Source organism: Maniola jurtina, chromosome 14 (assembly GCF_905333055.1).
Source record: "Maniola jurtina chromosome 14, ilManJurt1.1, whole genome shotgun sequence".
Taxonomy (NCBI): domain Eukaryota; kingdom Metazoa; phylum Arthropoda; class Insecta; order Lepidoptera; family Nymphalidae; genus Maniola; species Maniola jurtina.
Window position 1 is genome coordinate 14,489,255 of NC_060042.1, and position 16,186 is coordinate 14,505,440.

At 38.2% G+C, this 16,186-nt stretch overlaps 2 protein-coding genes across 9 annotated transcripts in view; one reads left to right on the top strand and one right to left on the bottom strand.

The window, feature by feature from the left end:
* Positions 1 to 657, top strand: part of LOC123871574 (sodium-independent sulfate anion transporter-like) — a 48,805-nt gene extending 48,148 nt beyond the window's left edge. For all 4 annotated transcript variants that reach the window (XR_006797285.1, XR_006797286.1, XR_006797287.1 and 1 more), the window contains exon 14: positions 289 to 657. The gene's annotated coding sequence lies outside the window, so the exon portion shown is untranslated. The remainder of the gene's footprint in view (positions 1 to 288) is intronic.
* A 499-nt stretch (positions 658 to 1,156) lies between these two features.
* LOC123872033 (prominin-like protein) overlaps positions 1,157 to 16,186 on the bottom strand; it is a 64,742-nt gene continuing 49,712 nt past the window's right edge. For 2 of the 5 annotated variants that reach the window (XM_045916150.1, XM_045916147.1), the window contains 2 exons: positions 15,361 to 15,411; positions 11,823 to 13,848 (listed from right to left, as the gene is read on the bottom strand). In XM_045916150.1, coding sequence (XP_045772106.1) covers positions 13,599 to 13,848; positions 15,361 to 15,411 — 301 coding nt within the window. In that variant the 3' untranslated portion in view covers positions 11,823 to 13,598. Of the gene's footprint in view, positions 6,904 to 7,408; positions 7,490 to 8,561; positions 8,706 to 11,822; positions 13,849 to 15,360; positions 15,412 to 16,186 lie in introns of those variants that run through there. The other 3 variants (XM_045916148.1, XM_045916151.1, XR_006797401.1) reach the window with 3 other exon arrangements.

Here is a 16,186-nt window from a genome sequence, read left to right on the forward strand (position 1 = left end):
TCTGCGCCCTACACTAGCCTCCCCAACAATGGAGTCGGGCATAGGTATCTGAGGCACTGAGACATCCATGACGATTTTTCTCCTCCTCAAGGAAAAAAAGGTTTTCTTATGCCTCGACTGCGATTGCGATGCGGTTTAAGATGAAAGCGGGCTAACTAGAAGGCTAACATCATGGGATCTTCGATGTAAGCCAATCAACAAGTTGGTCTGAATTGACCAAAGAATCAGATCTAGGTAAATGCTATTGAAAACTCTCTTTAAAACTCCTAACCTATATTTTTGTTTCAGAACGGAATAAAAAGTGAGAAATGTGCTAGATCTCCGAAGCAAGACGCGACGCGTACAAAAGTAGTCAAACGTTTTTTATATCGGCAAAAGAATTATTTCTAAATAAGTATTTGTCAATATTTTTAGATAATTTTCCAAAATGTTGTCTAAGTGCGAAATAGCTTTGTAAAATTGTGACAAATTAGACAGTATTTTAGATACATTTTAATTTGTATATTTATGTAACATAAAATAGATAGAAAATATAGTAGGTAGGTAGATAATATAACACACATTAGTAATAGATGGAGTTTTTGACAGTATTAGATTTTAATGAATTGTTAAATACATGTTCCAAGAATGTTGATAAAATGAATTTATTTTACAGTTAATAACATTTCTATACCAACCCTTTTAGTTTAGAGTCCGAATCAACATAGGTAGCTACCCACAGGATACCTACCTATACAATAATAATACATGGGAAATGGAAATTAAACAAAATAGTATGTAAAACACAATTGGACTACGTAATACGTGTCCAAACTAAGGGAAATCGAGTCCGCCATATTGTGACGTCGTAGCTAGAAATATAATATAATATTATTTTGATTCAATACTTACTTTTCAATACTTTTTTCCCTACAAAACCCATTGAAAATATATTATTATCAAAATATATATTTCTATTACGTTACCATATGGCAGACACGATTTCCCTTTCCTTAGTGTAGACGCGTTATTGAAAATAGAATGTTTTAGTGGAAGCCGTACCTTTAATTAACACAAAAACGAACTTCGGCGATTAAAAAATCGGCCCGGAGACAATTTTGACTAATTCAGAGACAAAGGAAATAACAGGGTGAGGAATTATCAATAAAACTCCAAGTTTAGAGATAATCAAATATTTATTTTACAATCGTCGAGACAGACCAGATCTGCGCAACATCGTTACAAGTTACAACTACAGACCTCATGGAATTACAAGCATTGCAACTAGACTCGAGGGCGAGCTGGCTAGGAATTACATTCCCTTTGGCATATTCCAACCTGCGCCTTTCTTCGCTTTGATATTCTAATCATATAACCACACTCGTAGTCGAGATTTGAAACGTCAAAGACACCCTGTTCAAACAAGAATTTGACGTCACAATTAAGTTACTTATTATGTATTTCAAATGTAAAGACTATCGCCACCTTTGAAATGTATTGGCTTAGAATTTTTTGATTAATTAAATAGTAAAATTAATTTGCTAGCGGTAAAAGTTTGGTAGGAGCAAGAGTTACGAAATATCTTGCCGATAGTTTTCAGATTTGAAACGCATAATGAACAGCTATTTGAATGATATTATAGAGAATCCAGACCCTGGTTCGAAAGACAAGCACCAATGTAGCCCTTTACTTATTTATGCACCAAACTGGGGTGTGACTGCACAACGCAATCGGAATCAGTACCAGTAATAACCGTGGAATCGACTCTGGGTTTCGAAATGAAACCATAATTTCCAGTTCAGATCAATCGCAATTGTTTGATTGCGAATGCGTTGTGGAATCAACCCCTAGTTACAACGAAAATTGGGTAACGAACCGAAATATTCCTAAACATAACGATCATAATAGGTATTTATTTGCTCGGAATGTGCCAATAAGTTCGCTCCAAAAGATAAAGATAGTTTAAAGACAGCTTTACTTATTCGCTACCCAATGTACAGTACAATGACATTTTTCCGGACTGTGGAAATTAGCCGCGCGATTCAGTCGCGCAACTGTTTCATTTGTGACAACTGAAGCAGGCTTTCACACGAATTATTCGATACCAAGCGATACGGGATTCCAAGATGTTATAAAAGTCGAGAAAATCGCAATTTTTTTCAGTCGAGTTGACATTTCTCTCACAATATAACCATCGAGATGTTTTCGATTGTTCCGGTTGTGTCAACGGACTCACCGACGCGGTGAACTCGATGCATAACAAATCGATACCTCATACATAAAAGATTACAATAGTTGCGCAACTGAATCGTACGTCAAAATTATCAGTCTGCACGCAGTCTCAATTTTACTTTTTTTTTTACAATTAAAAATTACATTAGACGCCACTTGATAGCTAATTTCGCTAAACACGAAAATAATAATATACAATACAAATAGAGCTTTCAATAAATTCAAACTAAATAAGACTATGAAGATGCTTCGTTAGCACCAAAATTTCAACAGAACAATTTTTACATTGAGCAGACTAAATTCATTTTGATGTGATTTCACCGGTTTGTAGGAAAAATGAGCGAATAGTTTCTCGTGAAGATACGAGAGGAAGACTTGCACCGGGAGATCAAAACAGGTGGCAAGGTTACAACATTAAGTTACGTTAAAGTTATGTGAAAATAAATTCGATACAAAACGTTACCTATAACGGTACCCTATACTGCTCACTTCATCGAACATAATTCAAGGATAACTCTTAGGCAGCCATTTGGCAATTAATCTGGCAGAGATTAATATAAACTTTAAAGTTGAGAACTATAGATCACTTTGACTTTGCTCAGGTTTAAGACGCTGTTAAAATGAGACAGTCACAACGAGACATCGCCGGCATAAATCTGTCTCGTTTTAATAGAAACTTAAATCTCAGCAAAGTCAAAGTACACTCTATAGAATATCTCAATCTCAGAGACTTGCTTCGTCGTTCTTTGAGTCTTTTCCGTGTTCTATTCTCATTCTAACAATTTTCATCTTATTTTAAGTCTCCACACATGTTTAGCCCGCCTGCCGAAAAGGCGGCATGTGTTTTTGGCGGGTTTGGCTGGCGACTTGAATCCAACGGCATGTGTGGTTCCACCGTTATGTTCAAGAGAATAAAGCTGAGTTTAAGTCGTTCTCAAAAAGACGATTCACTTCGGATTTACTACACTCCATAGTGTCCACTTTCCACCGCCTAATGTTTGAGATTGAAGTAGTGGAGAGTCAATTTCGTCAAACCGAGATTGACGCCAGATTACTTGTCCAATGGCAGCTAACGGCGTCCACTAAGGTTATCGGACACAATGCAAAACAAAATACACGAGCTCGCCTCACAGGCGGTCGAGCTGTCACCTGCGTCCTCATGTTTCTGGCGTTACTCAGACGATCAACACGATATGACACATCACCTAAACAAAGTTTGCACTTCGAGTCAACAATTAAAAACTACTAATTATATTTATCAATTAACTAATCGAGTAATCACAATTAATCTAAAATAACATACAGATAGGTTAGTGTTACGTATAGACTAGCACTAACTCGACAATTCTTTGATGTGACGTCTTCTTAGAGTATTTTATATTCTATATTGGCAGATAGGGACGCGTGCGCGCTAACTTCTCAAAAGGAACTTGGGTTGAATAAATATTCAGTAATGAGTTGGTATACAAACCTTGTTCCTATCAGTAGGTAATCGTTACTCAGATAAACCAGTTGTTCTAGCACGAAAGTGTGATAGCAACAGGGCGACGATCGCAATCATCTTTGATGACGTGACGGCACGACGGCAATGTCGTAAGTAACAATTGCGATTGCAAAGTTAGGTAATAATCACACTTCCGTGCTAGCTCCACAAGGCCCGATTCACATGATATTGAAATCGTAATAACTTGAACTGTCAATTTTGACGTCCAAAATTTAGTTACGATTTGAACGACATAGCGAATAAAGCGCCTTATACAGTGACAATGAATAGACTCCTCGTAAGTCAGTAATTATTACCAATCGACGAACGTAGAGTAAACCAAATTCATTATCTATTTTCATCATTAGTGTATGACCTTGGTTTGACCGTGTATAAAACGCTAACGGACCTCATTAACTCTTACCAATAAAGAAACTGATTGACATTGGCGGCGTTAATCATTCCTTAACGTGTGAGTGAGACGGAATAAATAACATCGCTTCGTTTGGATTTGTTTCCATATTGGCATGAGTTGTAGTAGCGCGAGTGCGCCGTCTCTTTCCCACATTCACTTAAACTTACGTCCTACGTTACACAGAGAGTAAATTTCATAATACTAAGTTCACAATATAAATGCATTAGAATCTCGAAAACGTGATGTCCTACCGAACGAGATTTTCGTTCCTCGCACCCTTCCTTACAACGCGGACTTTGACCTATAGCATCGATGGTGAACGATTGAATACCAAGCGAAGCAGTACAACTCTATAATTTTACTTGTGTATGCAGTGGGTCTGCATTTGAAATGCAAGCCAACTGCAAAACTGCACTTGGGATGCGGTTTTTGCACAGTTGACATTACTGCAGTCTACAAGCAGTCTACACTGTGCGGCAGTATTTGGACTACGTAATATAGACATGGCATCAGTCAAGTTGAATGTAACTCGAGTTATTTTACAGCAGTGAAAAATTCGACTGCTTCATACAAAACTGTGTCTGTCACTTTTCATTGAAAATTATAATTTTAACGCCTTTAGTATATTGACGCATTCTGATATGGCAGCGAAACGATTAACCCGTTTATGGCTTTAACGCAAAGCTGTTGATGTTTCGCTAACGCATGCGAAATGCGTCGCTGTCAGTTTTCAGTCAGTCGCTGTCAGCGATACGTCAGTGTGCCGAAGGGGATATAAATTGAGGATACAGTGCCACAAATTGTCACTAAGCACATCCCTTCGTTCAAATCGTTCACCAACCATGCACACACTCCTGATTTGTTCAGGACTTTCGTTAAAGTCAAACAAGAGTGCCTCAGTGTCTATAACTACAGCAGCGTGTGACCGCAAGCGCCCCGTGCGCTATAGCTTCGAGCCTGGATCCGTCCGACCTGCCCTCCTACCCTTCTACTTACAACTAAAATTCGATCCTATCACTCGTAGTGTCTCAAGTCAAATAACAGACTAAACGAATTCCATTTAAACTATCTTCACACGGGAAGATCAAAACGTTGGATTTTCCTTGACATTTGACTTCAAATTTGATAGCTTGACATACAAAACCTATCAAATAATGACATCATAGCGAAAAATGTTAAAATTTTCAACAACTACGCAATCGCGTTGGCATATACATTTCTTGTTGCATTGTTTTCGGGTCTCCCCGTGTAAGGATAGTGTTACTTATGCTAGAACAATATGCTAATATACGAATCTCTCAGATTCCCGTGTATTTGTGCGGGTGCCCGCGACAACGTGAAGGTAAGGGTTCGTTGTTGTGTGTGTGTGTGTACGCAATCCATACACGCTGCGCTAAATCAGCGTTAGACTCCGTTCCCGCCTAAGCGGAGCGGAGAGATGTCTTCACACGACCAATCAGATTTCAAACGATAACGGGATAAATTTTCACGTTATCTATTATGAATCTGATTTGTTTGCTGATTGAATTCTGATGTTGTTAAGTTTGAAAACTAGTCAGGCATATTTCGATAATTTGCGTGAGTTTTAGCTCTTTATATGAGTAGTAAGTAGTTTTTATTTATTTCTCTCTTCTCTCTGCGCTGGTGTCCGCGCTTATATCAACGTTTATGTCTGTACTGCGTGCCTAAGTAGCTTATGATGCTTCACTCGCACCAGATAAAACGTTAAAGTTACAAGTTCGTGAGTGTCAAACAATCCAGCAAATATTTCAACAGATTTTAAATGTGCGTGTATGGGTTGCGCATATACGCACCCAGGAACCCCTACATTAAAGCATTCAAACTCTGAAACCATTAAAGCGCGACCTCCTAACCTCCTACTATACAAAAAACATACATATATAAACCTTGAGCCACGAGCGAGGCCTCTACCGAATACATCACTGCACCTTTATAAAGGAAATAATACGAACACACCTCTAAAGAGATTTTTACATAAAAGAATGCAAAGAATTCAGTGTCCCAAATAAGCACCACTGTAATTTCCGTAACCACATACATAGCTTTATTTTAAGTAAGTTAAGTTAAAGTACATACAAAAGTATAACTATAATCAATATAATATAATATATAGAATAGTTCGATAGAAACCGCTCGCTGAAGATATATATAAAAAATCACTAAAAGAGTAAACTATAGACAGTCGAAATATGGCAGTTACCGTAACCGAGAACCGAACCCCACGACCCCCACTGAGATACCTGGCCGTTCAAACGTTTACCTTCCTCGTTTATCTTAAATTTAACTATCTTTAGGGCAAACAAGGCCGGAAATAACGCATAGAGGATGCTATTCGGTAATTATTCTAGAAAAATAGTTTTTTTTTGCTTTTTGTATTTTACTTTCTCTATTCCTATAGTCTATAACTTAATTGTGGCACGGCCCGTTACTTTTTTCTTATGGTATATACCTACTAGGGGCACATTAAATAGGCAGTATAATTGATCGCACATCTACTTATATATAACCCCGTGTTGAAATCTTGAACTGGGGGACATAATAGATCTTACTGCGAATAGATGTTCAATCAATTTGCCTCGGCCTAACTTGTTATGCCTAGACTTAAAATGTAGTAACTTGGAATGGGTGTGGCACGTAAAATACGTCCTTGCCGTGACGGCGTAAGGTATACAATGGCGTGAGATGGATGGCGTGGCGGGTGGTGGCGTGATGCACTCTCAGTACTTCAGGAAGTCGTCGTCCAGTTCCGTGAGGGCCAGTTTACTGTCTATCACTGCAAGCAGATAACATGGACATTTTATGAAATGATTCAAATGTTCGAAATACGGAGATTCAGTAATTTACCAGTTTTTTTTTTTAAATAAATACAGCGAGCAAACGAGTAGGTCGTCCATGAACATTTGCAGCACCAGAGGAACCGCCAATGCGACGGCCTTTCAGGAATGTGTTGGCCCGCCCCTTGAATAACCCCATATAATTTAATGGAAACACTGCAGAAGAGGGTTGATTCCAGTTTTTTCCAACAATGTGCAAAAAAAGAAAAGAATTTGGCACTTTAGGGACTATAAGTTCCTCGGATAAGAATACCGGGGATATATGCTTCCATTGCGTGCGCTTCACTTTTGCGACGAATAGACCGTGAGCGTTGATTTTGTGGCAAGTTTGCAGGGAGGATTTTATCTACGCTTCGGGGCGTTTTGCCAGGAGCAGACAAAACTCCCTCGTCTCCGCGGCGCCTAAAATCAGCAAGTGGGTGTTTAAGCTTGGGTGGTACTCACGCGGGTCCGGGATAGTAGTATGGCGGAGGGCGTTCGTACTCCGTAGGGCCGTGGTAGCGGGGCGGTCCTTCTTCCCAGTGCCTGCAACCACCACCACACTCACTAACCACGCTACAACGTACTGCAGTGGACCATGGCTGTCTGCTCGTTTACACTATTCCAATGGCATGGCTCCACTGGGACTCAGCAAACGATTCGAGTTTGGACACGATATAGTCCGACATTCAGCAAATTGACTGGTTTCGGGATACGGCGAATATTTTGTGTCTGGCGAATTTTTAAATACGTTTGGCAAATCAGCCGCCAGCAGACCCGACTTTCTGTGATAGCGAAGGGTTCTCCCCGTGGTGTATTAGATAATCCCGGAAAAACAAAGAGTTTCCGCATGATTTTTAGAAAACCCACATCCGCGTCAACTATTCCATAAACACATAATTCGCGATGTCACGAATCATTTGCCGAATTCCAATAGTGGAGCCGAATCATAAACAAACAGACGCAATGCGGACAAACAATTTTACTTCACAAATCCATGTAATGATGATACCATACAATATGATTTTGATAGCTTGAAAATGTAAGTAATCTGAGTGGTTTTCTATAACGGATGAGCGCGGATGTGTGGAAGCGGACGGGGATGTACCTATGTGACAAGTATGATCGCATGATCTTCATACAGCTTAGCTTCCTTTTCTACCAGATCTATTTTATGTAAATGAAGCATTTCCATCGTTAGATCCACAACCCTTAAAAGAATATCTAGAACGTGCGCAGCGCGCGATTTGTCGATCTATTTGGTCGTACGAAGAGGCGTGACGACAGGGCAATTCTTCATGAGCCTATCCTTCACACGTTAGAGAATAGTACAGTCATCCCCTCCAATGTCATCCAGAGCTCTTTTTACCTGCTGTCAATTGCACCTGGTGTCAAGTAGATGAAGTGTTGGTCAACGTGTTGCAAACTGTACTTAAAACATGATGAAGAAAGATGAATATATGACTTGTGAATAGTGTGAAACCAAGAGTAATAATGTAGAACAAAGATGGAGTGTTAGGTAATGACGCCGTGTTGTGTGCAGACTCAAAAGGCTAGAAGCCATAGCCGTAAAGCCAGTAAAAATGGGCATGTTGCGTGTGTGCGTGTGCGGGCTCACTTTGGCGCCATATCATTATATCTGCGCGCGTGGTGTGCGTCGACAGGCGGCGCCACGGCCGGCCCCTCCTCCCGCGCACTGCGCCGCGCGCCGCCGCCGCCGCTGCCGCTGCCGCCGGCGCTGCGCTTCTCAGCCTTGTAGGCACTGCAACGTGGCACACGCTCAAGGCGACGTCGAAGCCAAACCACGACTCCAAAGCGGCTCATCAACGATTGCAAACTCGATACTTATGACTGGACCGAACATTGAACCCATCATCTCAACCCAACGCCGGACCAATATTGGAGCACGAGTCTCCTCGGAATGAGAAGGGTTTGGCAACCACGCGGGCCAACTGCTGATGAAGTAGACATCGCACACATCTTTGACAACATCACGGAGAACTCTTAGGCCAAACATATTCCCGTATGACGTGGAGACTTGAAATGGTTGTTTGGTTCTGAGACCAAAGCTATCATGAATTTTCTATGATCTATTTTGATAAATTGATAAATTGATTTGTTTCTCGATATTCTGGTGCCTTAATCCAGCAGAAAAAAGGAATTGAAATGGCAATTTTTCACAAAATTCTGCATCCTGATAGAGTTTGCAATCGTTTGGGAACTACTTTGAAACCGTCGCGCGTATTATTTCTAACAAAAAGCCTCTCTGAATGGTAGACCTTGTATTTGACCATTTTATGCCTTTCGGTCGTTTAAAGCTCCACCATGAAAAGATAAAACAAAAAGAAGGAGGAACTACCGGAGCCGACAACATAAAATTATTTAATGACTCACTGTGCTGGAAAAGTGAAATTATCTAGTATTCAACCATCAAATAATAATTATACACAATAATAATTTAAAAAAATAACGCAGAGTTGTTCAAAAGAAATTCAAAAATTTAAGACGAGATTAAACTAATTTTATTACAAAAATTCTATGGAGTATTGTAATTAAAGTAGTTTAGCCTCCACTTGAACTTTTGAATTTCTTTCGAACAACTCACCGTTATTCGGTATACTTTTTTGGAATATTTGTATTTTTTTCTTAAAAATATTGCAAAAAGTATACCGAATAACGCTGAGTACTTTTACTACTGTACTGTAGGTCTAGTACTTTTGTACTAGAAAAAGTAATCCAGTGTGAAATAAAAGTTTTAAACATAACTTCGCCGTCGACTCCGATTGTAAAAATAGAAAAAAAAAATAGTTCTAACAGAACTCAGATGCGTCTTGAATGACAAAGCAAAAGGTATTATTTAAAAAGAACATCTGCATTCTGTTATAAGTTTGACTTTCAATCTACTCTTAAAATTACACACCGATAGCGATAGTTCATGCAATATCAAGTTTCGAAGCTCGTAAGGTTAGCCAGCCTAACATACAACTAGAATATAAATCACTTCAATAAAACCACAAGATTTATAAGAAGAAAAAGTAAATTCAACCAACTAATAGAAAAGTTAAAAATAAAAGGGATAAAGACTTGACATTTTTGGAGGCAACTTACGGCCAAAATCAATCCTATCAGTCATCTGAAGCCTAAAATTATTAATAAATCTATCCGTAACGTGTCAATAGGTTACAATCAGCAACGTTGTTATGATTGTCAAAAATTGTATATTTTTTGACAATTAAAAACATCACCAAATTACTTATCAGTTACAGATTACGAATAGATTGATTATTATTAATTTCAGGCTGTGAACAAATTAAAGTTTGACTCAATAACCAGGTTGCCACATAGAGGCAACATATGCAGCACATGGTTCAGGTTTAGGGTGAAAGACAACTAGCCATGCACTCAAATGCAGTTGAAATACAGAGCGTTTTGTACATACATTACAATTTATAATATTGTAAATTTATAAATTATTCGAGGCGTTCAAATGGATTTTATGTTGAAAAATTTTGCTCACAAATATTTTATCAGATATTTCTGCATAGACTCGACTTAGGGTAGGTACTCGGTTTATAAGCGTGTTTTAATTTACAAAGTACAACAAAACACTCCATACTGTGCGAGGATCAAAACCTGGGGTTATAAGGTACAAATGAAATGAATGTTTGTTAGTTACCGCGCGAGCGTCGGCGATCTCCTGAAGAACTACCGCCTCCGAGTCACAATAACTCCCTTATTTCAAACACTACATGACATACAGAAACTACTAACTTACTTAAAACAATGCTGATATTATATTACAGTAGGTAGCTTTTACTATGTTATAGTAGGTAAAAGATACACCATGAAGAAGAATATTCCCATATATTATAATTTCATAGAAATATTCCCCATAATTCTTATGGAATATGAATCAAATAATGATTCTTTAATGTATGGTAAATGCAACAATTATAATTTATGTATTTATATCTCAGCATGTAAATCACAAATTCATAATTTAGAATATTCTTACGATTGATACTTACATAATTCATATAGTATTTTAACAAGTGACCACAAGCGATAGTTTGATAATGGGAAATATAAGCCACAAGCTTTTATTCGCTTTTAAAATTAACCTTAACGCAAACTATTAAGGTTCAATTTTAAATAAAATAACGTTAATTGAGGCCGAATATTTTTTTTAAAATCAAACTACCGTTTGTGGCGTTCACACTTCCAAATTTATATTATGTCAAGCTAGGCAAAATTATATTATGAATATTGAATATACAATATGCAGTTTAAATTCCATTGAATTCCTTCAGTTAAAACTAATTCAATTCTCTGTAGTGCTCATACCTACTGACTATGATTATGATGCTTTGTTTGATTATACTTAATTATACACGGATTGTGTGTATAATTCTTGGATTTCACAAGTGTGTGTGAGCCATGCTTGTATTTAAGTTGTCTCGGTATAAATAAAGTAATAAGTGTGCGTTTGCGAGCGCTTGCTCGCTACTGATTGGTGGGACAGGCACGCACACTTACGCAATGTCCATGTGTATGACGTAAACACAAGAAAAGTTCACGCGCGCTCGTGAATTGCAAGAGCTATAAAATAATTAAATAATCAAGTTATCACTATAAAATTTCTATAGTTTCAAGTTATATCACTAAAATGATATGACGATTACTTTAAAAATTTGATATGAATTTCAATATTCTTATCCTGTAAATATAGCGATTATGTTATGCTTAAGAATCATACACAAAGCTTATTAATTAGGATACTTAAATCGATAAAATATTGCACCTATATCCTTATCAGGATTTAGAAAAAAATTTAAAAGCTTAAAAAATATTACAATTAATATCTTAACCTGAGCCACTTGCTAGGACATTGACAATGTATCTTACTCGACATGCATGAAGTTGAATGCGCTCGAATAAACTCTACTATATTTTTAGGTTTCATTAGTGGAGTGCCCGTGATTGGTTAGCTGTCATAACACGTCCTCTGCTTCCCGCATTGGTTGCCGCACGTTTTCGTGCACTCTGTTTCCCTTACGTGAATTTTAGGTCATAAGATTGACTATGAGCATAATTACGGTATCAATGTCACTTAGACTAAGAGTGTTTATGCTCAGACTTCATACAGAGTTAAAACGAGACAGATTTGTGTCAGAGATATAAATCTATCTCGTTTTAATTGGAAATGAAGTCTGACCAAAGTCCACACGCTCCATAGATCCCTTAGAGCCAGGATAATATTTTGAAGCGCAACTCATCGAGCTAATATTTACATCAGTCGTATGACTCTACGTTCCTGTCGCGACCCTGTGAAAAAGCTACCAACAACTGTAAATGCGTATAAAACTCGAACACTACCGTACAATCTCCGTATCAAAACTATGCCAATACTTTGAGGAAAATCTGCTCAAAATGTCTACAGCACTTTCAGTCCGAACGCTTAGGATAATTTACATTATTATAGAGATTAATTTGGTATACCACATCACATCACAGGAATTCGAAGCGTTGGACCAACTTGCTGAATCAGAAAAACATTAATATACAGGGTGAGAGTTTGGCTGCGATCAGTAAACCGAACACCTAAATTTATCTCAGGAATCGTCGCGTCGATTTAAGCGAATAGAAAAAACATATTCTAAACTATTTATGTTTAAGAAACGATCAAAGACCGAAAAATTCGGGCTGCATGTTCAAATCACATTTACCTAATTTACATTTTCTTTAAATTGCCGTCATGGTTTTTTGGACCTCTGGTTTCTACTTTTGTTTCCCTCAACAGTCATCATATATATCACCCTATATATTTGTGCAAACTTTTAATACAAGTGTTAACTTAAATGCAAGCCGGTCGCTGAGGTTAGCATTGGACGAATTTCACCTTTTATAAAAGCTATAATAATTAATTATTTATTAATCTTTGCTACGTTCAAAAAATATGGCACACTGGAAAGTAAGGTTTTATTTTAATGAGTTTTTTTGAAGAAGATGTGAGAGGCGAAAATATTACGTAATTCAATTTCGCTAAATTATAATTTTTTATTTACAATTTTGGACAAATCGCGTGGAAGACGAACGAACCGAAACTACGTCTCGACAAGTATAAATTGGTCGTTTTGACGAAACGCAACATACTCATATGCTACAGTACATTGTGGATCTGGCAAAAGCTCCTTTCACCAAAACTCACCGCATTTACACCATAACCTTACATCCTAAAATTGCCACGACCATATCAAATTCGAAAAAGTTTTTCTTACGAACATCACAATTTGAGAAAACTTTTAAAAATCACGAGTACAATATCAAAGATACAAATAGCAAATAGTAACGTTTAACATTTTAAAATTTTATACAAAACTCTTAAATCGTATTCGTATTAAAGGGAATAAAGAAGATATTGTAGCAAGTAGGTATTAAAATTATTTTTCATAAAACATAATATGCGGTTATATAAAAGTGGGTACAAATACTACAACGACGCCATCAAACGTTATCGAATCAGAATTCAAACTCCACACCACCAGCCGACAAAATGTGAATCTTTGTCTGTCTCTCTGCAAACGTTTTTAGTATATAACACTAGTTTACCACATTCGCAACGTCTAAAATGTTTCCACTCGTGATTCAGCGAAGTCTAATCCGACTCATGTATGCCGGACTCGTTGTCTTCATCCTTCGCGTCGAGTCTGGTCTTGAGGTCGTCGATGAGCGCGGCGGGGGGCGCCACGATCTGGCACACGACGTCTCGGCCGTCCAGCACGACCTGCGTGCGCGTGGCGCCCACGCCGGCCACGCCACCACCCAGGCCGCCGGCGTCGGCGGCGTTGCGGCCGCGCCACTCCGCGATCTTGCCCTCGATGTCCAGAGTGCTGCGTTTGGAGCCGCTGCGTATCGCGTAAGTGTCAAAATCGCGCATGCCCCTAACTTCTTTTGCCCCTAAAACTGTGCGCCGTTGTCTGAACGAACCGCTTCGGGAAAGTCGAAATCACACGAAAGGAGAATCGTGTAAAAATGAGTCAATTTTGACAACAGTTTTTTTTTTGTATCAATTCCTTCGCAACGACATTATATTTTGGGGTGGGTGATTCAAACACGGCTTTTGATTTCGTGTTCTGCTTTTCTAAAGCATTTTCTTGGTAAGATTTTTTGTCAATTTTATAAGCTATAAGAGAAAAGGCTAATTCTATAAAGGGCCGTTTAAAACTACATTTTAAATCGATGCATCATGGCATGCGCGATTTCGATCATCTTCTCTACTCTGCCGAAGACTCGAGTGTACTCGAGCCCGCAAGACAGCTAAGTTCAGACGATCATTAATGCACTTCTATCTCCTAACCAAAAAACAAAAAGAACCAACTAAAAATTATAAATCAACTAAACATAATTGAACAGTCTGTTATCGGTACCCTCGTGCGGGACTTACATGCCATGCTTTCTCCCATACACATGCTCACTTATATCTATTCATATAAAAGTACTGATAAACCTGAGTATTCATTTGTATCAAAACATTCACCGTTTTTAAAATTTGACCAACAAGGAATTGAGCACCTTAGAGGATGTTTGATAAGATGTTCTATTCCTTATTCGTCAAAATTTAAAAACAATTTACCTTGTAACATGTGAATGCTCAGTTTATCAGCACCTTAAAGTAACAGTTATCATAACATATTAAGTACGGTTAGTTTTACGCTGAACCTTCTACAGATTCCCTAAAGATCATGGCTGAAGATTTGTGGAAAGAAATGAAACCTCTCCTGGACACCCATGCAAAAAGAATATGTACACTCGGCCTTGAAAAATTCGAACAATTTATGTTAAATGTGTGATTATGATGAACCGACCGAATCGATAATTCTGGATAGGATTGTACTAAGAAATGTCTGTACCAAATTTTTCGGTACTGCATATTTTATATTTAAAGTCATGTTTTTAAAAAGTTGTCTTGAACAATGCAAAGGATTATTCAAATGATAACAAAGCTTGGGAATGAGTTGCTTAACAGCTTTGATAGTTCTAATAGGTTTAAGTAATTTTGTAAAGTGGTGATAACAAAAAGAATACCCAGCTGAGTTTGTTGTGGGCTCTTCTCAGACCTGGGTGCGTTTGGAACCCTCGTAGCTTTACTTTGAAGATTTCTAATTAATTATCACCACTACATCTTACAAATTCAACGATTGATCATCAAAATATGTACAATGATATCCAATCGATTTGCCTTTGACTTCGAAAACAAAGACTATAACTATAAGTTCGAAAAAAATTCAACAAGGCTGGGCGCACAGCGAAGCCGTTAGCGAGCATGCAGGGAGAGTGTTCGGCGGAGGCGGGCAGCGGGGCAGCGGGGCAGCGGGGCAGCGGGGCAGCGGCGGAAGGGGTAAAGGCGAGGCACTTACTTGGCGAGGGGTACGTTATCGCGGTCCGCGTACGCGTCATACAAATACTCGCTGCAACAGACAACACACGCGTTAGCGAACCCGACCGCGGCCTTCCGACCCTCATTCGCTATGACATTCTCTATGCAACTTATATCTTCACTTGCAAGTAAAAAAACTCTGTAGGCCTAGGACAAGTTCGCAGATCTGGACAACGCTGATAAAGGACAATGAGTCATTTTAATCCAATTCCCCCACAATGTTGAAACTGATGCCATAATGGAATTTTTGGAATACAATTCAAGTCAAAACTGATCGCAAACATGGTGTTTTGGCGCATTTTCCAAACTCAGAAAGCATTAATTGCTTTGTGCTATGATTAAATATACCAAAATACCATATTATAATCGTTAGTCAAAACAAAACATTATTTTGCCATGGTTAATTGAAATTCATTTTGCGGGTAGTTATGAGTTACATCTACTTATGTCATAGAGAATCAGGGCCTTGAACTCATACGAACTCTTAAACTTTTTTAGTTTTAATAAGAAGTACAATTTGTCCTTTCGGTGCAACTGTGGTGTTAAATAAGTAAACGCAAGGAGCTTATAGAAAGTTATATAAAATCAGTTGTCCATGTTTTTTGTTACCTTAACCTCCGTTGTACCCAGCCAATCTAAAGCAATTATCCCCATGTAAAAAAATTCCTATAATTTTCAGAATCTCATTAATAAGATTTTTCCACTTTATTCAGTGAATTGAATCTTTGAATTCGTAAGTTGGCAAGATGCCGCAACGTCACAAACAAAAGGAAGGTTTAGGAAATGACATTTGTTGATGAGACATA